We start from the raw sequence: 26,886 nt of genomic DNA, 5'->3' as shown, positions 1-26,886 counted from the left end.
GTTTGCTTCCCTGCAAGGGGCTGCAGTGATATGCTGTTACAGGAGGCACTGAGCCTGTCCAAGTTTGGGGCTGAGGTACCCCAGCAATGAGTATAACCTTGTCTATGGGTTTGCTAGGGGTCAGTGTTCATCAGGGTTTTGGGGGGTCAGTTGAGCTGATGGGGGTTTTGATTGGGAGAAATAACAAAGCAAGAAGAAATCCAGCACCACAGCAGGAAGTGATGTGGGTTTAACCTTCCTCCATAGAGAAACGGAGCTCAAGAGGTCCCAGTCTGTGCATGGGAACCCCCAAAGCTTTCAGGGTTCGTGCACTGTGTTAAGCAGGAGGCATGATGGAAAAGGGAGGAAATTCTTAGGGAATTCCTGAGAGCAGCCTGGAACAGGGACCCTGTGGGGTCGGGGCTGGGTGCCAAGCACAGATTGGGGATGACCTGGTCCCTGTCAGATGCTCCCCCCCACAAACGCAGAGGATTGTGCTGTGCAGCTCCGCAGCAGCAGCAATGTGCGCAGGCAGGAGCCAGGCAGCCGTGTGCTGCCCCCTCCTTCCGCAGCCTCCTCCTTGCTGGGGAAAAGGCCGGTTTCCCCCCAAAACCAGCTCCCTCATGGGACAGGCACCGTTTGCTGCCGCTCCCCGGCAGAAGCGAAACCCTATCCCCGTCCTCAGCGCTCCGCTTGGGTTTCTCAGGGCTATTTCTAGCACTTGGCTCCTTCTCCTCCAGCGTTTCCACTGCCTTGCTCCATCTCTTTTCCACTCCTCCGCTGCCCCCGTCTCCCCATTCCCTCGGCCCAGCGTCCTCCCCATGGCCCCACCACGGTGGCTGCTCCCCAGAAAGGGCTGCCAAGGCGAGTTATTGCCAATGGCTCATCTGCATCCGCCCTCCTCCCCGTCCTCCCCTGCTCCTCCCTTCTCCAAATCGCTGCTGTACGACACCACCGGTGCGCGGGGCTGCACGGGCTGCGCGGCCGCCCCGCAACGGCCAGCACCGGGGGAGCCACCGCGCCGGGGCTGGCGTGAGTAGGGGGCTGCGGTGGCGGGGGTGTCCCCAGGGCGGGAGGCTGGGTGGCTCCGGCTGTCACCGCTGCCTTGTGTCCTCCCGGGGTTGCCTGGTTTTGCCATCCCTGTCCTTCCTGTGTCCTTCAGCGGGAGCCCATCGGCACCGGGGCAAGGTGCTGTGGGTGCTACCCCGTGTGTGGCTTCTGCTTGGCAGGGAAATGCCGCTGGAGGATGGGGATGCAGCGAGGCAGAGGGGACAGTGGGTCAATGGCAAGGTCAGTGGTACCCCGTGGCTTGGGGAAACAGGGGACCCGCTGCTCCAGGACATGACAGCACCCGATGGCAGCAGGATGGGGCCAGCACTGGGTGACAAGGACGTGACTCCCAAGGGGGCCCTGCAGCAAGCAGGGCAGTGTGAAGAAGCCCTGATGACTGAGCTCTCGGAGCTGGTGCAGAAGGTGGTGAAGAGCAGCAGCTGGTGGGAACGGCACGGGGTGGACATCAGCATCCTCAGCTGCAGCTTCCTTCTGCTCCCGGCAGGTAACCCAGCTCAGCAACCCCCCAAACCGCAGCCAGGGGGGTCCCGATGCCTCCTCCTTGTGACTTTTGCACTGCTGGTACCCCTTGATGCTGGAAGCTATTATTAAACCTGCAATAAAGCTTCAATAACCCCTTTACCCTGTGCTATGGGGTATCCTGACCCCATTGGAAACCCACAGTGGGTGATGGTACTACCCAAGGTACAGCTTGGGGTGAGGGGATGATGTCCTGCAGATGGGCACAGGACAGGATTGGTATGCCCCATCCATGTTCTGCCATGGAGCAGGAAAGCCCTGATGGGTTTAGTGACAATAGCCCCGGCTGTGGTGGGTGCAGGGGGATGTTGTTGAGCACAGGGCTCCAGCGGCATGGTTGGGAAGCTGCAGCTGGTACCTCCTCTTGCCTTGAACTCATGGGGATGCTGAAGCCCTGGCAAAGTTGGGTTCACCATCAGTGCCATCACAACTGGAAGTGGCCAAACCTTTACTGTGATGGTAAGCGTGGCTGGTTCAGCCATGCAGGGTGGTGTGGAGGGAAGCTTTCCAGCTCAGGCAGTTTAAATACCTGTACCTATGTCTGAAAAACAGGTTTAGGGCTGTGGGTGGCTTGTTTGGGTGTAGCAACACCTCTGGCCCAGCTCAGAGGTGAGGAGGGCAGCAGCACATGTGCGTGCCCAAGCTCCTGCCCGGCCGGTTTCTCCACAGGGTTCCTGTGCCTGCGGTCAGCCCAGGCCATCCCTTTCCTGGCTGGTGTCCTCACCCTTGGCGTGGTGCATCACACCCTGACAGTGAAGGGCAGCCACCTGGCCAGCCACAACGCCTTGACTGAGTCCAAGTCCTGGGGCAAAGTGTGGGCCATCTTCTTCATTGAGGTGAGCAGAACTGTGGGGTTTGGTTCCCCCCATATCCACATCATCTCCTTGCCAGCATCTCAAATCCATCAGGATCAGCCACCTTCTTTTCCAGCCTGGTTTGGAGCCTGCAGAGCACAGAGCATCTCCCCTGGGTTCCTCTCTCATGAGCCCAACCCTGGTGCTGTGGCTGTAGGCATCTCCTCTCCTTTCTCTTCCCTCCCAGCTCTGCTCAGCGTTCACAGTCGAGCAGGCCACTTACAACCATGTGAAGATCCACCATGGTTACACCAATATCATCGGCCTGGGGGACTCCAGCACATGGAAGCTTCCTTTCCTGAACCGCTATGTCTACATGTTCATCGCGCCTCTCGTGGTGCCCATCTTAACCCCTCTGGTTGCACTTGGTACGTGTCCCAACCGCCTTGGGATGGGGTGCTGGGTATGGTGAGCTTGCTACTGAGCAGGTCTCACCCTGCCAAAGGATCCTGACTTGTTTGGAGCCATCAGGGTAACTATGAAGCCCATGGTGGGATACAGGGCTGCAGCAAAGGCAGGCGATGCTGTACTTGCTCCAGGGAATGCATCTGCTGGTGCTCAGAAGCACTTCACATTTTCCTGTGTTGGATGTTGAAAGCTCTGGCAAAGGCCATCATGAGCCTGAATCACCCCAAATTTGCTCTCCTTTAACTCAGCCCCTTGGCTGTAGCACGGTTCAGTGTTACACCTTGGTCTCTGGTGAGAGCCTTGCATGGGGTGTGTTTGATGGCTGTGTTTGGGGATCTGTGGGGCAGACAAAGTGGTGGCACAGAGGAAATGATAGTGCCAGGAAATGATAATGGAGAAGAGGCTGAGGAAGCCCAGCCCCCTTGGTTGAACAGCTCTGGGCAATGCCAAAAGCATGGACAATGACTTGGCACGTTGTAAGACATGAAGATGCATCCCAATCCCTGTGTGATGATGCACAGCTGGACCCTCTGCAAGGGATGCAGCCTGTACTGGAGACCCCAAAACCCGGCTGGGGGTGTCAGGTCAATGTGGAGGATGGGGAAAGGGAGATGGAAGGTGGGATGAGGTGTAGGGCTATTGGGACACAGCTTGGTTCCTGGAGCAGCAGTGGTGGAAGGAAGTGTGAGCTCCTCTCCCATGTGGTGCTTCTTCCCTATACAGATTTGTTGAGGAACGTGGAGTGGAAAGCAGCTCTCCGGACCCTCTGCTGCATGTTTCTGGGTCTCTACTGCCATTACTGGCTGCTGCTCCACGTCTCGGGCTTCCAGTCGCCATGGTCCGCCCTGCTCTGCATGCTGCTCACCCGCTCCCTCCTGGCCCATCCCTACATCCATGTCAACATATTCCAGGTAGAGACCTGAGGCTCCAAGGTGTCCTGATGGTGCTGGGGATGTGTCAGCCTCCACTGGTGACACAGCCCTGACACTGCTGGCTAAAGCTTGGTTGTCACCTCGCTTGTGCTGATGTCATCATGGGGAGGACCAGGCTGATGGTGCTGGGGTGGAAAATGGTGGCCATAGAAGAATATCAGGGCAGATGGGTGCAAAGGGCTGGAGGGTGATGTCCCCTGCGATGGCTTGCAGGGTTTGGGGAGGTTGGTGTGTTCAGTGTCGGTGTAGCTGCTATTACAGGTCCTGGGATGGAGAGGGGCTGGTGGCTCAACCCCAAAATGTGGCTTAGCCTGAAGGACACCCTCATGCTGTCGCATGGCCAGAGCTATGGCTGGCCCTGAAGGGTCTGAGGGGTGCTGTGGGGTGCTCACCCTGCCTCTCCTGCAGCACATTGGGCTCCCCATGTTCGCGGCCGATCAGAAGCCCAAGCGGATCCAGCTCATGAGCCTGGGTGTGCTCAACTTGCCCCGCAATGCCCTGCTCGACTGGTCCTTCGGCCACTCGCTCATCAGCTGCCACGTGGAGCATCACCTCTTCCCCAGCCTCTCCGACAACATGTGCCTCAAGGTGAGACCGCCCGTGGTGTGCATGAAGGTTGGACCAACCATGTAGATGAGGCCCTGGGTGCCATGGGTTAGTGGTGGTCTTGGCAGTCCTGAGGTAACGGTTGGACTTGATGATTTTAAAGGTCTTTTCGAACTTAATTGATTCCCTGATTCCCTCTGTTCCTAATCCCATTTCTCCTGGTTTTCCACTCCTTGCCCCTTCCCCTGCTCCCAGTTCCAGCCTGCAGCAGCCAACCCATGGTCTGGGATCCTTTCAACTCTTCCCTTGGGGAAAGCATCTCCATTACTGCCCAGTCTGGCTTTTGGTTCAGATGAAGTCCAGGCAAACCTCCCGTAATCTTGGTTGTGCTCTTACCTCTTGCTCTGAGGTTTGGGGTGCATTCAAAACACGGGTTCTGACACTGCCCCAGCCCTGGGGAATCCCAAGGCAAGTCCATGTGCTGCCCTTCAGCATGGGATGTCTGCTCATTTAATGCTGTGCACTTGCTTTCAGTCTCAAGTTGGGGGAAAAATGTAAGTAATAGTGAATAGGTGGAGCAGGAGCACCATGGGCTTTAGGTTGTGCCCTTCTTTGAGCTCACAGGGCTGGCAGGACCTGCTCCCCATAGAGGTGTGTTGCAGGGAACGGGTAATTAAGCTGGTGGCAGCCTCCCAGCCCTGGTGCTGAGCTGCTGTGTGGGCACCTGAGGATAACCATGGGTGCAAGTGATGAGCGTGCATGGGTGGCCCTCATTAAAAGCCTCATTAGGACATCTCTTCTAATCCTGAGTCCTACAAAGGTGTTTTGCCAGAGTGAACTCCCTGGGTTGCTTTACCTGGAAATCGCCTTCCTCTTAATCCTCATGGCTGGTGCTGCCTTCTTCAGCCGTGTTTTGGGAATGTGGGATGAGTTTTATGGGCACCTTGTTGGAGCTCAGCATGGGAACCTTGTACACCCTGCATAGAGGTGACTTTGCCTTTGCAGATCAAACCCATCGTCTCCCAGTACCTGAAGCAGAAGAAGCTGCCATACAATGAGGACACCTACGCCTCCAGGCTCCGTCTCTTCCTCCAGAGATACGAGGAGCTGATGGTCCACGCTCCCCCCATAACGGAGCTGGTGGGCATCCAGTGATGATGGGACCCCAGGACTCAGGGATATTTCCTGCAGGGGCTTGTGGCAGTGATGGCTTTAGCAGGATCAGGGCTATACAGACAAATGCCTCCATAAAGCCATCATGTAGGAAACATCTCCCCCCTATATCTTGCTTTTGGCTTGATAATGATGCACGGAGCCACTGCAGGAGGAGAGCCAGGAAGTGCATCTCCAGCGACAGGAGAAGGGGGTATCCCCAGTTATTCCCAGCCAGGGCTTAGTTTTATCCACTCTGCTTTCACACTTGGGGAGAGGAAACCTTTTGTCTGCTGGCTGTGGCCCCCCTGCAACAGGACCATGGCAGATGCGGCACCGTGTCCAGGGCATCCGGAGCTTGTTCCACCAGGATCTGTAGGATGGAGCTGCAAATGTGTGGTTGGAGGCTCAGGGAAGGGGTTGGATGATGGGGAGGGGGTTGTGTCACTGCTGCCTGTGCTTTTCCTGGCTCTGGGGTGAATCAATCCCTTCTAGGAACAATGATTTGGCAAATTCAGCCTTAATACGTTGAGATGGATCTTCTTTGTTATTGGGGTTTGTTGCTGGAGCAAGTCTACTGGTATCCAGTGGTGCTCAAAGGTGGGGGAAAGACCCTCACGCTGTGCAGGGATATCCTTAGACCCACTGAAGAAGGGTCCTCATGTGGATACTGTGACACAGGGCTGGAGCCGGGGTGGCTATGATATGCCTCTACACAGATCCAGGCTTGGGGGCAGGGAAAGCTGGCCTTGGATCTGTCCAGTGTGACCCTTCTGGCATCAGGAATAGGGAATTACTGATTTATCCTGGGCTGAGACCCAGGGGATGCTGATGGCCTGGGCCGGTGGCATTGCTGTGTCACCCCTAACTGGCCCCATGCAGGGTTTATTGATCCAGGATGTTGTGAAGCATCCAAAGGGCAAATCTTTGCCATTTGAGCATGGGTTGTACTGGGTCTGTAGGCTGGGGAGAAACAGGGGGGCTGGACCAAATGGCCCAAGTGCTTGAGGGGCTTACCCAGGGCTCAGGGGTGGCAGAGCCCAACACCACCACCACCACTACGCCCCCCCCCCCCGAGCCCTCATGATTAGTTTCTTAATTAAGTACCTGAGCTGAATTAACTGTGCCCCAGCAAAGAGGGGGGTGCATTAGTGGTGCTTTCAGTTGGGATAATCTTAGCCCCATGTGTTTTGTGGGTACAAAACGCCCTTCCTCCTGTGCTGTTGCAAAGAAACTGGTCCAGAATTGCTTTTCAGCACTGAAGGGAGTAAGAGCCCTTTCCAGGGCTGGATTTCATGGCTGTTGTTTAACGTAGTGCCATCTAAAGGCAAATGTTCGCAGGTCCTTCAGCCAGCCAGGGAGGTGATTTGGGAGATATGGGGATTATTCCCTGTCAGAAGTGGCAGGTTCAGCGGGGGTTAATGGGGAACCCGTGCTCAGAACCTTCCAAATTCCTGCCTCAAAAGCTGCCTCAAATTCAAACTCAGCTGTTCTTGTGGATGATATCAGTGGTGATATTTGGATTGAGGCCTCCAGCCTCACCTCTCTGGGCAGGGGTTGGTGATTGCTGTGTTGAGCTGTGAAGCTGGGGGCTTGAGAAACAGGCTTTAAAGCTGTTGGAAATCCTGGTCCTCCCTGCAACCCCCCCGAAGGAGTGGGTGCAGGTGGGGTACGTGCCCAGCTGCTGTTCTCAGTGCTCAGAAGGCCATGAACTAATTCCCAAATCCATGCATAAAGCATGTGGGGTTTATGACCCTTATTAAAACCAGCTTCTAGCTGTACACTCCTCTTGGTCTTAATTGCTTTTAAAAAGCCCCATTAATGCTTGCCTGTGTGCTTTGGCATCTGTACAACCCTTCAACATCTCCTGGTCCCACTGAGATGCTTTTCCTGCCTGGTGTATCGCACAGGGGCAGGAGAAGGTCTGAGTCCTTCTGCATGGGAATGGTGAGTAGTTCTATTTGGAATGAGCCGAGTGATGGGATTAAGGAGGAAATAAAGCAGGGACAGTGGGGAGGCTGGGGCAGGGGATCTGGCACTAATGCTTTATCCTTTACTGAGGGGCTGCTCTGGGTTTCTCTGTGCGAGGGGCTGACGGCTGTACAGGGGCATGATTAATCAGTTTGAGCTGCTGTTTTTCCCCGGGAGACCTCTACAGTTAATCACTCTTGGCAATTAAAGGGCGCTCGCAATTAGCAGCCGCAGGGATGCTGCTGCCCTGGGCAGCAGGCAGAGGACCGCGGAGGCTTCGCCATAGAGAGCGGTGGCGAGGACAGCCGCTAGCCGGCCTCTCCTTCTCTATCTCTATGGTATTTCCCATTTCCGGACAGCCGTAGTGGCAATGGCATGCTGCCATTGGCTGAGGATGAGGGGGCGTGGCCGCGCGAGGATGTAGGGGCGGGGTTATGCTAATCAAGCCGTGATCTCGGCTCTTGATTGGTCGGCTGGGAGGAGGGGCGGGGACAGCGGCGGCCGGGATGGGTCCGGGCGGTGCGTGCTGGAGGCGCGGCGGCGGCGTCCCGGGCGGTGAGGGGCGGGGCGAGCGTGTCCCGGGACCGCGGGGCACCGGCACAGCCGGGGCCGAGGCCGGGACCGGGAGTACCGGTACAACCGGGGCTGCGGGGTCGAGCGGCTCCGGGGAGCACCGGGGCTTCGGGGGCTGCGGGAGCTGGGACTGGGTGAACCGGGGCTGTGCGGCCGAGTCGCTGCGAGAGTCGGGAGCGGCAGCCTCGTGCTCCAGCCCTGGAGGAGGGAGGGATGTGGGACCGGAATCCTCCGGTGCACGGGATCCCTGTTGCGGCGCCTTCTGGCGCCAGCTGCCACCCCCGGTCCCCACCGGGCCCGGCTCCGCCGTCAGTACCAAGGCCACGGGCTTGGCCGAGCGCGGGGGCCGCAGCCTTGACCCCCCCAAAGCGTTTCCGCCTCGCACCGGGCGTACTTAAGCCGCGGGCGGCCGCCGGCACCGGCTGCACACGATGGCTGCGGCGGGGGGACGAGCCCCGCTGGGTGCGTGCTGCGCTCCAGGGGAGGGCGATGCTGGGCTGGGGTCAGCACCTCACGCACCTCACATCCTCTCTGTCCTTTCCCCCTCCAGGCTTCCGGCGGTGGCTGTGCTCGGCTGCCGCGGCTCCCCGTGTCTGCGTGGTGGGCAGCGGGCCCGCGGGCTTCTACACGGCTCAGCACATCCTCAAGGTACCAGGGTGGGGTTTGGCGGTAGGTGAGGGCAGGATATGAGGGAGGTCTGCAGGCTGCTGGGCTTGAAGCGGGGTGGGGAGGCAGGTCTGTGTGGTTGGGGGGCTGCTTGGGGCAGCCCAGACCCCACTGAGTCCTCCTGAGCCCCTTCACCTGGGGTAGGTGCTGCTGTCTCCAGCCCTGCCCTGCCCCTGGGCCAGACCCAAGCCATGATGCTGTGAGTTCAGCCCAAGTGGTTTCTACAGAATCAGAGATCTGCCTGCTTATAGCTGTTGTCACCCAATAGGGATGACATTAACCTTGTGTTAGCGTGCAGAACCTGCCTCCTCATCCCCAGCTGAGTTAAGGCACACAGGTGACCCTTTCCCTGGCATCTCTGAAGGTTTTTAGTGCTTTGGACACTCAGGTTTCTGATGGGAAATGAGACCTGAGCACAAAACTGTTGGCACGGAGCAGAGATGCAGCAGCTGAACCCAGTCATTAAATTGCTGCATTGTCTCTGGTTGTGTTGGAAAATAGCTGTTACTGAGCCTCAGGGACACATTTCAGGGCTGCTTAATCTCAGGGAAGAGTCAGACTCAAAATACAAGATAACAAAAGCCTTGCAGCAGAGCATCTGTCTGCAGCTCTGACCTCTGCCGTGGGCTGGCAGACAGCCTGGGGTCCACCAGCACCCAGTGCTGGCTGCTTCCCACCCAGTATGGGGGCTCCTTGTCACCCCCCCCCGTACGGGGTAGCTGCTGGGTTAGTGTGGAAGAGGAGCTATAGGGTGGGCAGGAGGATGGAGCCCCTCATGAGATGTGCTTGGTGGTGCTTAAGGTCACGCTTTACTGCACCTGGTGATCTGAGCTGGCAGTACCAGGTACAGCATCATCCTGTGCATGGAAGGGTCCGGAAGAGGCAGTTGCTGGCTGTGGATCTTGGTGCTGGATCTTCCTCCTGCCTTATATTTTCCTCAGCAGCAAAGCCTTGTGTGTCCCTCTGGAGCTGCTGGGCTCATGTGGCCTTTCTGTTCTCATCCCTTAACCGTGACTTCCTTCTCCTGCAGCACCATGGTGGGGCACAAGTGGACATCTATGAAAAGCTGCCTGTTCCCTTTGGGCTCGTCCGGTTTGGGGTGGCCCCAGATCACCCTGAAGTGAAGGTTGGTGCTGGCTTCCTCCCCTTGCCAATGCGGTTCGACATGATGGTGGTGGGTGCAGGCAAGGCATTTGGGAACAGAGATCTGCTGCTGGGGGTGATGGAGTTGGACTGTGGGAGGAGTGGACATAAAGGTGTGGGTTTGGGGCAGTGTCTGCAGTGTGGTGATGGTATCCGTTCTGTTACGAGGCTGAGCCCAGTGGGAGCTGCAGGGGAAGGGGTTGTTTTGCTCTGTAGCCCTCATTGCTGAGAAGAAAAGGGTTTGGGCACCATCCTGCCCTGTGCCTTCTCACTGAAGTGGGTTTTGGGAAGGGCTGAGATGAGAGGCTGGCAGAGGAGGTCTGGCAGGCAGCACCCTCAATGGAAGGGGTGGATTGGTTGGACTCACTTGCAAGCACCTCCTTGGAGAAGCAGTTTTCTCCCACAATGAGCTTACTCAGAGGTGCCAAAGGCATTGAAGGGGCCCTGTCCTCCTGCAGAAGATGGATTTTCCATTCCACACAGGGGGATGGAAAAAGCGAGCGCCAAGTCACAGCCTGTGCTTATCTGCCCATGAGTTATCTGCGGCTGGTGTTAGATAAGAGCCTCAGAATAACTGCCTGGGCGAGGGGGTGACGCATCTCAAGGCTGGGGGGACAGGAGCAGGCCTTGGCCCCTGGGGCTTGCACGTAACTCCCTGGTGCTTGTTTGGTCCGTGCAGAACGTGATCAACACCTTCACGCAGACGGCGCGCTCGGGGCGCTGCGCCTACCATGGCAACATCAGCGTGGGCAGGGACGTGACGGTGGCAGAGCTGCGGCAGGCGTACCACGCTGTGGTGCTGGTGGGTACCACGGCCTGCGCTCCTGGGGAAGGTTCCGTGGGGTTATTCCACACTGGGGTCTTGGGATGAGGGTTTGGGTGAGGTGTTTCTGAGTGCTTTATTGCCATGGTGGACGGTCCCCGTGCCTGGCACAGCTCAGGCTTGGAGCATGTGTTAGAATGTGGCATCAAGTACAGGTCTCCGAGACCCTGCTGTGTGAGGCAGTGATTGAGGAACCTCTTCCCTGTGATGGCCAATACCTATTGCAGCCTGACGTGGATTTGTCCTTCCTGTTCAGTCCTTGTTTTGTGCTCTGCTTTGGCCCAAGGAGGTCAAGTTTGGCTCTGGAGCCCATGGGGATGGGGTGCATGAAACGCCTGTGCTTGGGCTGTGTTTAGCTCCTCCACTGAGTATCCCAGCCCCTGGGAGGGGTTTGCAGTGGTGCAGTGTCCCTGGCAGCGGCTGGAAGGGGAGGTTTGTGGTTTGGTATCAACCCCTGCACACGGTGACATCTTTGACCGTGTCTGTTCCTTCCTCAGAGTTATGGTGCTGAAGATAACCGGGTCCTGGGCATCCCGGGAGAGAACCTCTCTGGTGTATATTCAGCCCGAGCATTTGTGGGCTGGTACAATGGACTGCCGGAGAACCAGGATGTGAGTACAGCCAACACCCCTGCCCTTTCTCCCCATCCTGCATCCAAATGCAGGCATTCAGCTCCAGATTAAGTCCTGAAAGGCCTGCAATTGGAAAAGATTAGCAGGCACCATGTTAAATCCTTCTTAGATGGTAGAAATGTGAACAATTTGCACATCAGTGAGAGCGGATTAGCTGGCTCTGGAGGTTGGCAGTGGTTTTTGGCTGGGCCAGATGAGAACCTGGGGGTGTGATGCTGTGCTTTGACCTGGGGAGGTTTTCTTGGCTGAGAACAGCTCCTTCTCCCAGAGATGCCATCATAGGAAGAAGGGGAGAGGGGTTGGTTGGGGTACCTGGAGCTGTTTTTCTGTGTCTGCTTGGGGAGGAGGCTGGTGAGGAGTTTCCCTATTTGGGGGAAAAGAGGGGTGGAAGGGAATTCAGGTGGTGGGAGCGGGTCTGAGGCCATCGTGCTCACAGCTGGATCTGTCTTGGCAGCTGAATCCTGACCTGAGCTGTGAGACAGCGCTGATTCTGGGTCATGGCAATGTGGCTCTGGATATTGCCCGGATCCTCCTGTCCCCACTGCAGCTCCTCAGGGTGAGTCCCAGGGACAAAGGCAGCCCAGGGCTCACATTCACTCCCTGTTGGATGAGTGCTGCTTCTCACCCATCTCAGCAGAACCTCAGGCTCTCCTGTCTTTGGGATCTTTCCTTAGGGAAGGCTGCTCCCCATGGGTTCACAGTCCATAGGAGTGATCCAAGGCTCCAGCTGTACCTTGGGTAACACTGCGGAGTTCTCTGACTTGATCTGCTGGTATCTAAAAAGTTGGCATTTGAGCTTCATCCCTTATGAGAAGCAAAGGAGGAGCTGCTTGCCCTATTCCACCAACAAAGCAGAAGCTTCTTCTGTTGGGATGGGTCTTTTTCTGCTGTAGGTGAGGAGAGCAGCCTGGTTTGTGCTGCTAGCACTGGTCACAATGGTGACTGATCCAAGCTGGTGGACCTTTCTTCCTGCTGCCATGCTCCTTTATGTTTGGGAGTTGGTGTGAACCAGCTGCTCTATACAGCTGCTGCCCCAGATGTTGGCAGCAAAGGCTCTTCCTCCTAGAGAAATGCCACGAGGTTTTACATTCATGCAAGAACTTCCTGTATTAATATCTACATTAAATTAGAACTAAATGAAAAAGACCCAACAACAACTTGGAGGCACTTCCAACCAGTGGCTAAAGCCAGCTGGGAAGCAGTGCTGGGAAGGACCTGGCACTGGAAATGGGGTGCAGGCAATTTAGGAATATTGGTTTGGAATGGTTTATCCCGGTTTCCTGGTGTCCCTTCCATTGTGTCTTCTCTGGAAAAGGTCTTCCTGTGATCTAGATACATGCCCACAATTGAGATGGAGCACAGGGTTGCTGCAAGATGCCAGCCATTGAGCCCATGCAATGCCTGTGTGTGTGCTTGGAGCTGCCTGGGGTGGGCAGGCACTGACTGAGCTGTGGTTTGCAGTGGGTTTCACCCGTATGCCTGTATATGCTGAGCTGGGAAATCACCCAGCAGCATCTGCAGGCATCCCGCAACGGGAGCTCACTGGAAGGCTTCGCTCCATTAGCCCCAAGGTTAACCTGCTTGGGTGGATCCCCCGAGGCAAGCTCACAGGGTGCCGGCTCGTTGCCTCTAGTGCATTATGGCCTCGGAAAGCACATTCAGTGACGGGGGACCAGCTGTGCAAATAGCTCTGTGCAATGGGGGATGAGCTGTTTTCAGTCCTTGCCCATCTCTGCGTGCACAGCCTGCTTTTCTGCTGATTGTTCACCTTCAGAGGCTGTGTCTTTCCCCCCCCAGCTCCCTTCGGGTTTGCCCTCATCCCACTCTCCTGCCTCTGTTCTGCAGAAGACAGACATCACTGATGGCTCCTTGGCAGCTCTTGCCTGCAGCAAGGTGAAGCGTGTCTGGCTGGCTGGGAGGAGGGGACCTCTCCAAGTTGCTTTCACTATCAAGGTAAGGCTGGGGGTGCTGGAGGGCGGCTGTGTTTCCCAGCATTGAGCCCCAGGCTGCCCATCCCTGGTGGGGAGAGGTGGTCCAGGGATGGGTGCGGAGCCCAGGCATCCTTCCTGCACCCATCTACTGGCTCCTATCCTCACCTGCTTGGGAAGGGGGCCTGGGGCTGTTGGGTGACCTCTCAGTGCTGGGGGTAACGCCTTCCTGCCTGCAATCCCCAGGAGCTGCGGGAGATGATAAACCTGCCTGGTGCCAGGCCTGTGCTGAACCCTGCTGACTTCACAGGCCTCGAGGATGCTGTTAAAGGTGAGGGAAGCGTGCTGTGGTCCTCCTGACGGTGACTCACCTTGACAGGCGAAAGCCAGGAGTGATCTGGAGATGCTCACAATGTGCATCGGAGAAACTCTTGCCTTGTGCTTAATGTATGGTGCATGAAGCGAGGTGGCCGTGGTGTGGGTCATCCTCAGAGTGCCATGAAGACAAGGCCTGTTTGTCTGTGCAGCCACTTTGCTGCTTGGGAGTCATGCTTATGCTCTGAGTAATGAGGAGAGGAGGTTCAGGAGGGCTGGGAGAACCTTGCAGAAGAGATTTAAAGGCTCTTGATTTAAAAGCTTTCTGCAGAGCTAAAAGGAAAACTTTGAGTTCAAGCATGCCCAGAGACTTGCTGTTCTCCACAGGCTGCTGCCTCTGAGCACCAGCAGGATGGGAGAATCACAGGATTCGATTCACGTGTCCCACTGGCCTCAAGCTTCAGGAGCTCTCCTGGTCACTTTGAGTTGCAGTTTGTCATCTCAAAGGTGTCGGGTGCCCATCAGCGTGGCAAACTCCAACTGGACACTCGCATGACACTGCCTTGGCTCTGTGCTGTTCGCATGGGCCTTTTGCTATAGTTCCTGTCCTGAAGCTCTCTCTTTCTTTCCTCCTAGATGCTCCCAGGCCTAGGAAGCGCCTGACTGAGCTAATGATCAAAACGGCCCTGGAGAAGCCTCTGGAGAAGCCACTGGAGACCGTGTCCCCCCGGGAATGGGGGCTGAAGTTCCAGCGCAGTCCCCAGGAGGTGCTGCCCACTGCTGATGGGAGGCGGGCAAGGGGCGTCCGCATGGTCCTGACCCGTCTGGAGGTACGGGCTTGGTATGGCCTGAGCAGGACACTGCTGCATCCTTCCAGCCCTTGGGAATCATTCAGAGGACACTGTTGTCTTCCCTGGCTGGTTAGGTTGGCTCTTGGGGAAGCCAGTACCACCAAGAGCCTTTTCCCCTCTAAAGGGAGCTGTTTTCACGCTGCTGTTGCAGAAAGACCTTTAGGGAAAGACCTTTGGGATCAGAGATGCCAAAGGGGACTGGAGGAGGCTGTTCTGCATCTGGTGACTGATGGTCAGCAGCCTCTTTCTTCCTCTCTCAGGGCTCAGGTGACTCTGCCAAAGCCATCCCCACTGGAGACATGGAGGAGCTGGAATGTGGGCTGGTGGTCAGCAGCATCGGCTATCGGAGCCTGCCGCTGGACCCGGCAGTGCCCTTCGACACCCAGCGTGGCATTATTCCCAACAGCTCGGGCAGAGTGGAGGGTGTCCCAGGTCTGTATCCACAGGGATGTGGGTGAGACATGCCAGGTGCAGCTGGTGGGATGGGAAGCTCCGTTCACCAAGGGCATGGCACAAGGTGGTTGCACACCTCAGTAGGAGAGTGGAAACAGGAAATGAGCTGCCTCTGTCAGTGTTAAGACCTGGCTTGTCCTCAGCTTGTGTTCAGGGGGTCTGGTTTTGTACAAGGGGACTTTACTGGGCCTTGGAATCTGTTGCTAAAGCAATACAGCCCATACAGCTGCTTAGTACAGCTGCAGGTACACAAACTCCCGTGACAGTATTGACAAAGGGCTGCACTTTTCCCACCACAGGGGTGGCTTCTTCCACCGCTTGATGTGATGCCCATGGACAGGGAGGGTCCATAGCCCCATGTTGAACTGAGCCTGGCTGCTCTGTGTGTCCATGCAGGTCTGTACTGCAGCGGGTGGGTGAAGAGAGGACCCACAGGTGTGATCATCACCACCATGAACGACAGCTTTGACACTGCCCAGTCTGTGCTGGAGGATCTCCAGGCGGGCGTGCTGGATGTGTCCACCTCCAGAGAAGGCTTTGGGGCTATGGAGAGCATCCTGCGCAGCCGAGGTCAGTGTGGGGGGCTCTGAGCCACTGTAGCAGGCAGCATGAAGGTGTTATACAGCCAAATTCCTCCTGGATGTCCTGGAGTCTTGCAGGCCACTTCTGGGAGCGGAGTCTGAGCAATGGAAATGTGCTGCAGTTTCATTGCTCCAAAGCCCAGGGAAAGGGGGATTTGGATTCCATCAAAGTCTGTCATTGATAAGGTTAATGACCACTTTCTGGGAAAGGCCATTAAAAGCAGCATGGACCTAGGGTAAAATGTCACTGTTAGCTGCCTAGGCAGCGAGCTATTGCTCTTGAGTGGTTTTCCTGGTAACCCTTCTAAGCAAGTTGGGGGAAAGATTAAAATGCCCAAGAGAGTAATTTGCTGTTGCTGTGTTTAAAGGCATTCAATTACAGTGTGTGTGTGTGTGTGTCTTGCCTCTTAACTGTCTGAGGCTTAGCAGTGAACTTGTCCCCTGGGGTGGTGCCATGCTCGCAGTTGTTAACAGCTTGCAAAGGTCTGACTGATCCAAGTTGACTGGAACCTGCCATCCCTCTGCTTGTGGTGTTAGAAATCATTACGCCTTTGTGAGGCTGAAGTCTGGCGCCGTGTCAGGAAAGGGCAGGCTTCCCTGGCACATCAGGTGCCTGCTGATGGGGTGGTGAGGCTGAACTCGGTTTTACTTGGTTAAGTTCTCTCTCCCGTCTCTTGCTGTCACCCCAGGGGTCCGTCCTGTTTCCTTCTCGGACTGGGAGAAGATAGATGCTGTTGAAGTGGCACGAGGCAAAGCTGCTGGCAAACCCCGAGAGAAGATCGTGGATCTTCAGGAGATGCTGCGGATCATCGGTCACTAAAGCACCAGTGATGGGAATGTGGTGCTCGTCCAACTGGTGCTATCCTGGGGCAAGGCCAGTGGGTTACAGCATGGCCTAGAGCACAGGGCTTGTGGCTGTGCTGGAGAGGGGACACTCGAGCTTCTCTAGTAATGATGACCTCTGGGCTGCCAAAGTGAGTGTCTCAAAGCATCCAAGGCTGCTGCCTGGCCCTGCACCTCTGCAGCCAGCACCCCTGGGGATGATAATTGTCACTTGTGTCCTTCAGGCATTAATAAATTGGCTGGTGCAGGTGAGGGGAGCCGTGTCCCTGGCGGGAGGCCTGGCCAGGCGCTTTCCCCGTGGCAAATGGACAGAGAAACCTCCTTGTGTCTCGTTGCCTCCCCTTTAAGCCTCAGTCCAAATGGCTTCATTGCCTTGTCACTGGTGCCTGAGCAGGCTGCTTTGGGTAATAGTTGGTTTTTAAATAAACCCTTCCAGGAAAGCCAAATCAGAGCCGCCGCTTGAGTCTGGCTTCTTTGTCTGTGATGCCTTCCTCTTGGAGCAGCCAAGCACCGCGTCTCAAGGCAAGCAGCTCCCCTTGTGCAGGGAGGAACCGTTTGCTCTCTGCTTGTGAGCTCTAAACAGACAAGAGCATTAATTTGCTTTCTGCCTCCCACAGTTAAGCCCCAGCAGAGCCTGGGTTCTGGATCGTGGGGTGGATCAGGATAACAAGCATGTAATTGCCTTGTTCTGGATCATGAGGGATCCTGTTTTTGCTGGTACCGGCCAGCGCTGGCTGATGCAAGCCCTGCCTTGAGCTTTACTTCCTTCACTGGAGTGGTTCTGGTTTTTGGCCCGTGTGGTTTTGAAGCTTATTAAATGCTTCTCTCAGCCCGAATTGACTGCGGTGATGGTGTCATGTTTTAAGCCAGATTACAAGCCATGAGCCATAATCTCCTCTTTATCCATGGCACAGGGGCCGTGTCAGCGTGCCCTCCTCCTCTGGCCACCCTCACCATCCTGCACTCCCCATGGGAGCACTGCAGGCCTGCAGCCGCTCCTCTCTAACCTGTGTAAATGGTTGTTACTGGTGCCTCTGTGATGGAGGCAGAGGGGGAAATCAAAGCTGGTGGGGTTTGTCTCGGATCCACGCTCAAGCTCCATCTCTAAGCCTTCTCCTATGGCAGAGGGCTTGGTCACTGGGCGCACCCACCCCATCTCTGGTCCAGCCTCAGGGAAGGGAGACCTCCCTTCCCTCATCTCCTTTTTACCCCCTTTCCTTTCCTATTCCCGTCTCATTTGTGAGCTCATTAAGGAGCTCAGGAAATGCGATCCTGGGAACTTGTACGCAAACGAGCAATAAAGCTTTTGTGGAACAGCTGCTTGTGTGATGGTGCTCTCGATGTCTCAGGGCTGATGCAGCCTTAACGCTGAGCTCTTGAGCATTAGGGAGATTACATCAGCTCTGGGTTCGGAGGTGAAGGAGCTCTTTGGGAAGGGGGGTGAAGGGGTTGATTTCAGGGCAGGGAGCACCTCTTTGGTAGATGGCCCAGCCAGAAACGTGATGGTGAAGGAGTAGTTGTGGCTGAATCAAATCTGTAGGTATCAGGAAGAGATGAACCAGCTCTTCTATAGGTTTTTCTTCCATATCACCTTGATTGTTGATGTTGGATGCTTTTGCAGCCATCATACAGTCACGGTGCTTGTGCTGCACATGGCAAATGGCTGTTGCCAAACTGGTGATGCTTCAGGGTAGTTTTGGGGCTGTGGTAACAGATGAAAAGGAGTGTCTGTCTTTGCTGATCCCAGTGTCCTTGCTCAACACAGAACCCAGCCAAGGCCCTGAGGTCTATGCTGGGCTGTGGGGAAGCCATGAGACGATCAAGGTCAGTGAAGGGCAGGGTCTGCACTTCATGGGCAGAGGAATGATCACTGCGATTATGTGGATCCTTATTCAATACCTACAGCTCCCCCTTCCTCTGCTGCCTGCATCCTCAGGCCCCAGCCAGGTGTCCCCATCACCATGGATGCTCTCCATCCTGTTTTCTGGGGATTGGGATGCATCCGGCTTCCTCAGGAAGGGCCTTATCGCGGTTGCTGTGTCGTTAGGTGGCGCTGGGAGGCCGGTAATGGGGAGCAAAGAGGGGCTGAGTGGGGATGGATGGGTGACCTGGCACCCCCGGGGCTGGCGGGGAGTGACCCAGCTCTGCCTGCCTGGGCCCTCATGGGACTTGTTCCCACTCAAGTTCTGCTTTTAGGTGTGAATAACCTTGTGTTTGCTCCCCATTGTAGTGGTTCAAGGGATGAGGGGGCAGGACCCCTGCGCCTTCCGCTTCCCGAGCAGCCAAAGGGGCATCTCCAAAGCCGTTTCCCACCCCAGGAAGGTGATGCTGTGAGTGACACCCGCTTGCTGCTGCAAGGAGGCTGGAAGAGCTGAAAGTCATCACTGCTGGTTCTTAATGTGGACTTCCCTGCTCCAATGAGTTATGGCTCAGCTTAGCCTTAATGAGGCTGCACAGAGCTGGTGAAGATCAGCATCTGGTGAGGGCTGGCCTCGAGACCAGCCAAGCAAGGCTGAGCGGTTCCCTCTGCTCTGAAAGGGATGGGTACAGAGCAGAGAGAGCTCAACACGGTGTGGGGTGGTTGCACAGTAAATGCTGTTCAGTTGGGTCTCTGCGACCTCCTGCTGCTGCTTTGTGCTGCTGTGCCTCGGTTTCCCCGGTCTGCGGAGCTGTGCAGGGTAATTCCTCTGTTACCCCGAGGCTCTGCCTTGCTCCTGCCAGGGAGCTTGAAGTAAGGCAGGGAAGAGGCAGGTCTGAGACACCCCACAGGCTCCTGTTGATGCTGCATTTGTTACACCCAGGAGACAAGCGTGGAGGCTCTCGCTGGCTTTGCTAATGGGCTGCCTGATGAACTTGGCCTTTTCAAACGAGCATTTAGAGCTGGTGCTATGGAACAAGGGAAAACCCAGCTCCAGCCAGGACTCTGGCAGGCAAGAGCTGTTTAAAAGCCATTTATGCCACTAAGAAAATGGTTGGAAAAGGTTTTCCATGGCATGGCTAACACAATTTCCCATCCTAAGCGGCCACAGAAGAGGTGTCCGGCTTTATGCCGGCCCCTCACCACATGATCCACGGAATTGCGGCATCGGAAGCCCAGGTCAGTCCATGTGCACTGGGGCTTTGCTTGGGAACAGATGGCTCCGGGGAGTGCTGACCTCAGCGCTTTGGCTGAGCACTGGCATGAGCCCCTGCATGTGCCCGCCCCTCCTGGGCACATCTTGTCATACCTTGTGTGTTCTCTCCAGTTTCATCCCCATCCCTGCGGATGGGATGTGAACAGGTTGGGTACCAAGTTCTGGGTCACTGGAGTGGGTAACCAGCCCCACTGTGCCTGGTACCATCCCTCCTGGCACAACATCACTCCTTCTCTGAAAGGACCCCAAGCACATCCTTGCCTCCAGACCCACTGGAGGCTCATGGTTTCCAATCCCAGCCTTAGAGCTCCAACCTCTCGAGGCTTCCGAAAGTCTTGCCTATGGTCAGAAGGTTGTGCAGGGCCGGAGTTTTTCCCTGTTTGAATCACTTTGTAAAGTCATTACTTTTGGAGCTGCATGAACCCATTCCCCAGGCCAGGAGGGGAGCAGAGGTGAAGGAGATGTGAGCTCCCAGCAGCTGCTTCGAGGAGCTATTTAGGGATGCGACAATGTAAATGAAGTTGTTGGAGGGTGAGGGCTGGTTACGCCCCAGAAAGAAGCCATTTCCTCCGTTCCTGGGAAGTTTCCATTTCCAGCCCGCTGGCTTTGGCTGCCTGATCCCCCATCTCTGGGGCAGCCCCGCCGGCACACGCCACCCCGGGAGGAGGAATTATCCCCGCAGGGATGAAAGCATCCCTGTTTATTTTAGGTCCCTTAATCACTGTGAGGGTGGGACACGGTGGCAGCGGAGCGGAGCTGCGCCGGATCTGCGCCGTGCGTGTATCATTCACAGCACTTAACCCCGTGGCCTCTCTCCCAACTTTCTCCTTGCTCTGTTTTCAGCTTCGGTTGCTTTTGTGGCTGCTGGGGTCCAAGCTCTGAGTGGGTAAACACCTGAATACCCTTATGGGATGGAGTAGAGAGGGGAGGTGGGGATGGTGCCTGAGGATGGCAGGTCCAGGGCTAAATCTCTGGTGTCAGAAGTGTCACCTGCAACACTCATCCCTGGCAGAGGGACCTGTGTTCCGTGTCTGATGTTGGATGCTGTTAGCGGGATGCAGTGCCCATGGGGACAGCCTCAGTCCAGTCACCCTGCCCTTCCAGGGACCGCTCTGGCTTTGTGCTGGCCATGCACAGATCTGGATCCCCTCCTTCCCAAAGTCCTGGTATAGGATACACCGAAGTTAAAAACCTTTGGCTGAGTTTCTCCTACAAAAAGGAGGCTGATGGCAGGGGCTTGCCCTGCAGAGCTGGAGATGTTAAAGACACTGGTGGAAGCTGTCTTGGCTGTGGATGCACCTTGCAGGTCGATGCTTTGGGTAGGGGCATGGGTGCAGGTTTACGCTGGGAGGTGATGGGCTCCCATTGACTCTGCGGGGTTGAGAGACCAGGATGGAGAGGGCTGGGGTGGGATGCACTGTTCAGGGCTTTACCCCAGCTTGGGATGTGGAATACCAATGTGGGGTTGCAATGGGATGCAAGGAGCCTGCGTGGAGTAGGCTCTTCCCTGCAGGAGGTGGCTGCACACCAGGAGCTGTTGGAACATGGTGCCTTTGCATTCATCAACTCTGCTTTCAGAGCCTCCTGCAAGAAAAGATACCAAGGAATGGATGGAGAAGCTGAGGTGAGCTCCCACTTGTTGGTGCTGTTCCATGCATGAGGGACCCACTGGGATGCTGAGGGTCCCAAGCCAGGGTACCACCTCAGAGGTGTTAAGGACGAGGTTAAAGGAGAGGGAAAGCAGCTTCACGCCCATGTTATCCCCACACAGCCCAGGAAGGTGGGCAAAGAGAGCACAGCATCTCAGGAGAGAGTGGTACTGGGAAGGGTGGGGAAGTCAGAGCTTTCTGACCTTGAGGAAAGGTCCATCTGTGCTTCTGAGGTTGTGGGCTTCATCCGCTGCTGGTGCTCCTGTTTCAACAGGGACCTTAGTAGCCATCAGGGCACTTCTTTGGAATGTTGAAAGGACTTTTGTTATTGAAATGCACAGGTAAGTTATCTTGATGGTTGCAGAACAGCTTCCAAGCTGTGGTGGCCCAAACCCAGCTGCAGGCTGGGGAATTGCTACAGTTTTGCCCAGAGAAATGGGGGTTTTGCTTTGGAAGGACTTTGCCAGGGAAACTGAACACTTGGAGGCAAGCTCTGAGCGCAGCCAGTCGCTCTGCAGCCTCAAATCCAAGTGCTGGCCAGGGCTTTACCTGGGTTTAACTCCCCAGGGACAAGGCTGGAGGGGGCCCTGGTGAATGTGTTTCCTCCAGTTCTTGCCCTGTACTGCTTGTCCCTACTGCAGACACCTTCCTCCTGTGCCCAGCTGTGCATCAGACCTGGGTTTGTCTCTGTCCCATGTGTGGGGTTTGGGCTGTAATAGAGTTAAATATTCCATGGGATGGAGATGCTGGAGGGTCATGGTGTGATGGAGGAGCCAGATATTGCCCCAGGAGGAGGCTGCTGTTGTCTCCATCGTTCCTCCTGGATGCTGGGAAACATCTTTCCCATGAAACATTACTGAGGCTGAAACAGGAGCGAGCCAGGAATCCAGCCCAGGAGGGGTAGATGAGGCCTCTGAGCTGCTGTGGGTGCAGTACGGGCACAGGAGCAGCACCGGGTTCCTGTGCCAGCCCCAAGGGACCACTTCCCTGGAAAGCTGGTCCCTCAGGCCCGGTCACACCTGATCATGAAGGGTTAAATGTTAAACCCAAGAGCCCCCCTTTTGTTGTCCTGGGTAAAGGACTTAAGGCAGGGACCTGTTGCTAACCCTTAAATCTTCTCTCCTTGGGCAAAAGAGAGGCAGCATCAGGCAGCACTGAGGGAGAGCAGGATGTGGCCAGCAGGGAGTCAAGAGAGGGGTGCAAGGTCCCACATCCCCCCGAGTCCCTGCACAGCAGCAGAGATCCGGCTGAGCTCTCCTGCAGGGAGCTTTTAGAGGGATTAAAATGGAGCCCAAGATGCATTTTTCCCCTTCCTTTGTTTTTTTATGGCATCTTTTGAAGCCCCGAGGGTACCCCCAGCCCCCAAGCAGAGATGGCCAGGCTGCCTCGGGGACAGGGGATGTCCTGCATCCCGCAGCTCCTGCCTAACTGCAGGGAGCAGGTTTGGAGGCAGCTGGAAGCCTTTCTGAAAACAACCTCTCCAGGCCCCAGCCGCCGCAGGGCTGCTGTTGCAGGTGGCTGCAGTGCCAGGCTGGGTGGCAGCCACCCGACAGCCCTAAATAGCTTGAGTTTGGGTGTCTGCGTCCCCGAGCACCTGGGGAAGGCAGGAGGGCAGCGCCTGGGCATGGGTGCTGTGAGCACCCAGCACGACAGAGACCAGCAGGTGCTTTCAGGCGTGATGCCCAGTGTCTTGGTGCCTCTGAGCCGGGGCACAAGGAGGTTTTGGAGCAGCTGCCCCCCGGCAGGGCCTGAATTGGGCTTTAGCCCTTGACAGGAGCTGTGGTCCCCCTGCCCACAGCCCATGCAGAACATGGGCTGGTTTTGGGCTGGGCTGGGCACCCAGCTGGGAGCAAGGAGACCCCAGAAGGACCCCTACCCGCATTTCTCTCTGCTATGCTAGATGTCCCCTTCTACCCCCCAGTCTAGCTTGCTCTAAACCAGTGCTGCGGGATCAGCTGATGCTTTAATACTGGCCCTGGCGACAGCTGGAGGATGCTGCTGTCTGCGGGGGCTTTGCTCCGTGTCACCCCCCTTCTTGCTCTGACCGATGGGGACCCTGGGGCTGCCCTACACTGAATGGGAGGTACTGGGGCTGGCCAGTCCCCACCGGTTCAGTTAGCAAAGGGCTGGAATATACCGGTGGGGGGGGGGGATGAGTCCAACCGCAGCCGCTTGTGCTCCTCCAGCTCTCCGTTGGGCTGGGGGGGCTGTGCCGTTGTGCGGCGGGTTTCGAGCAGGAGGGCGAAGGAAGGGGTGGGTTTATTGTCCCCCGCCCTCCCCAGCGCTGGGTGCCGGGGGAGGCGAGCAGGGAGGCTCTGCCCGTCCCCCTGTCGCTCCCCCGTCGTCCCCTCCCCGGGGCTGGCGGCCAGCCCCGAAGTTGCGGCGAAGCGGGAGGACGCGCGTCCTGTCCTTCCCCCGGCCCGCAGCCAGCCACGCCGGTGCCGGTACCGGGGCTGGGGGGGACGGACATGGCTGCCGGGGCCCAGCGGCCGCCGAGACACCTGCTGCCACCGGGCCCCCCCCCGTGCGCACCCGCTCCGCTCCCTCCTTCCCTCGCTCCCGTCCCTGCCTCCAGCCGCCGCTGCAGAGCCGCCGCCGCCGCCAAGGACGAGCCGGGACCGACGGCGGCCGCTGGACCCCCCCGGCAGCCGCGGCGGGGCCCGACCCTGCCCCCGGGGGCTGCCTCGGAGGAGGAGCGCGCCGGGAAGAGCCGAGCCCGCGGTGGGACGCGCAGCCCAGGCGGAGCCGCGGGGCATGTAGGCACCGAGCAGCGGCGGTCCCGTAAGTACCGGGCCCCCGACGGGCTCTGCCGCCTCCCCGGCACCGCCGCCAGTAACTTTTAGGGAAGGGGTAGGGGGTTTTGGGGGGGTCTCCTGGCTGTTTCCGTCTCCCCCAGCATCCTCCTGCATCCCTATCCCCGCGAGCTCCCGCTCCCCGTCCGGGCAGGGGGTGGGAATGAGCCTTAATTCTGGGCGCTGAACTGGGGGGTTTTTGGGGGGTGGGAGGCAGGAAAAAGAGGGGAGACCCCCCTGGGTGCCACCAGCCCTGTGTCCCCCCCGCCACCTTGCTTAACTCAGCGGCAGGCAGGACACTTGGCGCTTATTTTTGGTTAATCCATATTCGACCTTTTTAAGCTGCGTTTCGGTGCGTGCGTGTGCGGAGCCCTCGCCCCAGCCCGCAGCCCCCAGCCCGCAACTGTTGCTGTCGGAGGCGCGGGCGAGGTAGAGGAGGGCGATGCTGGGTGGTGGCAGATGAAGGTTGAAAGGAGACTGTGCTTGCCGGGGGCTGCGAGTGCTTCTCCCTCCCGAGTCATCCCCCCCTGCGTGGGGACAGGGATGGCGACGAGTTGGCTTTGGAGGGGTGGGGGGGCTGTTGCTGCTCTTCCCCCTTTCTGGGAGCTCCATCGGGGTGTCCTTGCTCCACAGGGGTGTCCCCATCGGGTCAATGACAAGCCCTGGCACAACCCTGTGTCCCTCCTAGTGCTCCTTGTCCTCCTCACACGGTTCCCATCACATTTGGGTTCGCTCAATCCATCGGCAGCAGTTTCCCCTCCCCTGGCGCAGGCTGCGTCTTCCCTGTGGCTTCAGGCTCAGAGCCTGATTTGGGGATAAGGTTTCTCTTTCTGGAACGGTGTTTTGCATTTTGGGATGTTTTTTCTCCCTTTTCTGAGGTCAAAATATCTGCATGAACTCTCCCCCTCTCAGAGCAGGGGAGGGAGGGATGGGTTGTTTGGTGGATGGATGGATGGATGGATGGATGGATGGATGGATGGATGGAAGGAAAAAGGAGGTTTCATATTAAGAGCAAACTTCCCCTGTTGCATTAAAATGTCATTTCAGAGGGTGCTAGGAGGTAAGGGCTGGATCAGTGCTTTAAGAAGGAGGTTTCTGTGAGTGGTCCATCAGGTGAAGCTGTGCCTAGGAAAGGGGTTAAGCTGCTCAAAACTGTCTCGATGCAAGAAACCCAAGTGCCAAAGCAGCTCTAGGGGTGTCCTCTGGTGCCTGGGGAGGCTGTTGGGAGGCGGCATTGCCCAGGGCCACCTTCCTCCTGCTCCAGCCTTGCCACTGTCCCTTGCCCTGGCTGGAAAACCTCCCTTTTGGGAAGGCCTTTTCCCAAATTCCGCAGTGCTTGCTGCAAGGGGTTGGATTTTGTTTAAAGTCCATGGGGGCTTCGCTGCCTTGTGCTGAGCCCAGGAGCTCTGGCAGTAACGCAGGGATGGGCTCAGTTCCTCCTTTGCCTTCACCACTTCCCTGCAATTTGTCTTCTGTGCCCTCACCCCCCAAAACCCCACATTTCCCTGCACTCCTCTAGCTTGTTCTGGGAAAAATCCGTACTGGAAGGGCAGAGTTGGCTTGGCTGGAGGAGCCGTCTGCTCTTTCCATCCCGAATCCAGCCATTTTGGAGCAGCCCTGGCTCCGACCCGCACATGGAGCCCCTGCCAGCTGCGGGCTCACTGGCCCCAAACCCCTCTATCCTCCTCCGACTGCGGCAGGCAGCTCAGCTCTGGCCGGTGGCATCGGATTCCTGGGAAAGGTGGAAACCCATTCCCCTGGTTGTCCCAGCAATGGGATCCCTGAACGATGGGATATGCCCATGCCCTCCTCCCTTCTGCCATCACTCTTCCGTTGTGATGGATGGGGATGCTTTCCACCTGCGGCTTGGCCCAGTGGGAAGCCAGTTTGCTCAGCCCTGTCCTCAGTTGCAGCCAGGAGCAGAGCAGCCCCTTTGGTGGCAGTGGTTGGCCCCTCAGGAGGGGTTGTTGGCCTGTGCTTGGGTTACTTGGTGCTAGAAGAGGCTCCCCAGTTGAGGAAGAGGAGGATGAAGGCATGGGATGGGTGAGGTGCCATGGCTGGCACAAGCAAACCCGATCAGGGCCTGGGGTATATTTAAACGTCCTTGAGGAGGGCTCAGACGGGCAGAGCTGCCGGGAGAGCAGCTCTGTTTGTTTTGGGTGGCGCGTTGCTCCCCTTCCTCTCTGCTTGGGTATGGCTGATGCCGGATTCCCGATGAATTATTTATCACGGGACTAAAAATACTTGGGAATTCGCAACAAGGAGCAGGCGGCGCGGGCCGCCGTGCCACTGAGCTGGCCATGCCGGAGCGTGGGACGCTGCCAGCATGGCATGACTCACCCACCACCCGCTCCGGCCAAGGGAGATGGCTGTGGCCATCGCAGTGGCATCGTGGCTCCTGTGGCTCAGCCAGCTGTGGTATGGAGCAGTGAAGGGGATGCAGCCAGGCAGGGTGAACCCCCCTGGGTGCTGGGGGGTGCTGGGGGTGGATGAGCCCCTGCTGAACCCATGTGGTTGAATGAGGTGCTGCCCGGTGAGCGCTGGTGCCCGGTTGGGTGCCCGAGCCCTTGTGGTACCCATGGGGTGCAAAAGGGGGACATAGTGCCTGTGTCCCCTGTCTTTGCAGAGGGACAGCCCTGGTGCTCAAATCCGCACCTTGCAGATCTCTCTTGCAGAGTGCCCAGTCCTTGGGTTTATTTCCTGCATTTTTAGTCCAGCATGCTGGCACAGTGTGCTGAGGGGATGTCCATCACTGCGGCACGGAGCAGTGCTGGGGTGCAGGTCCCCAGGGCATCCCAGAGCCCAAAACCATCTGGGACATGGTGAGGGGCTCCTCTGGCCGTGCTGAGGATGTGTTAAGCAACAGCAGCTTCTAATTGCAAGTGACGTTTCTGAACACCAGCTGGCATCTTGCTGCATGGATGTCGCTGGTGCCACCGCAGAGGGCTGCTTGTCGCTGTCCCTACTGCTCAGCATGGCACTGGGGTGCTGGCTTTGACGGACAAGGGGGCTCAGAGGGGCTTGGATGCTCCTTGCTCCAGGTTCACTGTGGGTTGGTTTTGGTGTTGGGC

General features: G+C 57.2%; 2 protein-coding genes across 3 annotated transcripts; both read left to right on the top strand.

Moving 5' to 3' along the window:
- Positions 1-1,212: 1,212 nt before the first annotated feature.
- Positions 1,213-5,464, top strand: FADS6 (fatty acid desaturase 6; the record flags this gene model as incomplete). The annotated part of the gene is made up of 6 exons (XM_080629574.1): positions 1,213-1,534; positions 2,239-2,405; positions 2,611-2,791; positions 3,555-3,742; positions 4,172-4,351; positions 5,315-5,464. 6 exons carry the CDS (start codon positions 1,213-1,215, stop codon positions 5,462-5,464), a joined length of 1,188 nt encoding a protein of 395 aa, XP_080485700.1.
- Positions 5,465-7,924: 2,460 nt separating this feature from the next.
- Positions 7,925-16,763, top strand: FDXR (ferredoxin reductase; the record flags this gene model as incomplete). Of its 2 annotated transcripts, none has more annotated exons than XM_080629544.1 (12): positions 7,925-7,987; positions 8,556-8,653; positions 9,702-9,797; positions 10,494-10,616; positions 11,135-11,248; positions 11,724-11,825; positions 13,115-13,222; positions 13,444-13,528; positions 14,149-14,342; positions 14,624-14,795; positions 15,213-15,386; positions 16,087-16,763. In XM_080629544.1, 12 exons carry the CDS (start codon positions 7,939-7,941, stop codon positions 16,215-16,217), a joined length of 1,446 nt encoding a protein of 481 aa, XP_080485670.1. In that variant the 3' UTR covers positions 16,218-16,763. The 2 variants fall into 2 exon arrangements, with proteins under 2 accessions (XP_080485670.1, XP_080485671.1); XM_080629545.1 differs by lacking the exon at positions 7,925-7,987 and adding an exon at positions 8,437-8,467.
- Positions 16,764-26,886: the final 10,123 nt, after the last annotated feature.

The sequence above is a fragment of the Psittacula echo genome, assembly GCF_963264785.1.
Source record: "Psittacula echo genome assembly, chromosome: 14".
Classification (NCBI taxonomy): domain Eukaryota; kingdom Metazoa; phylum Chordata; class Aves; order Psittaciformes; family Psittacidae; genus Psittacula; species Psittacula echo.
Note: the sequence above shows the minus strand (reverse complement) of the source record. Positions and strands in the feature narration are given on the sequence as shown.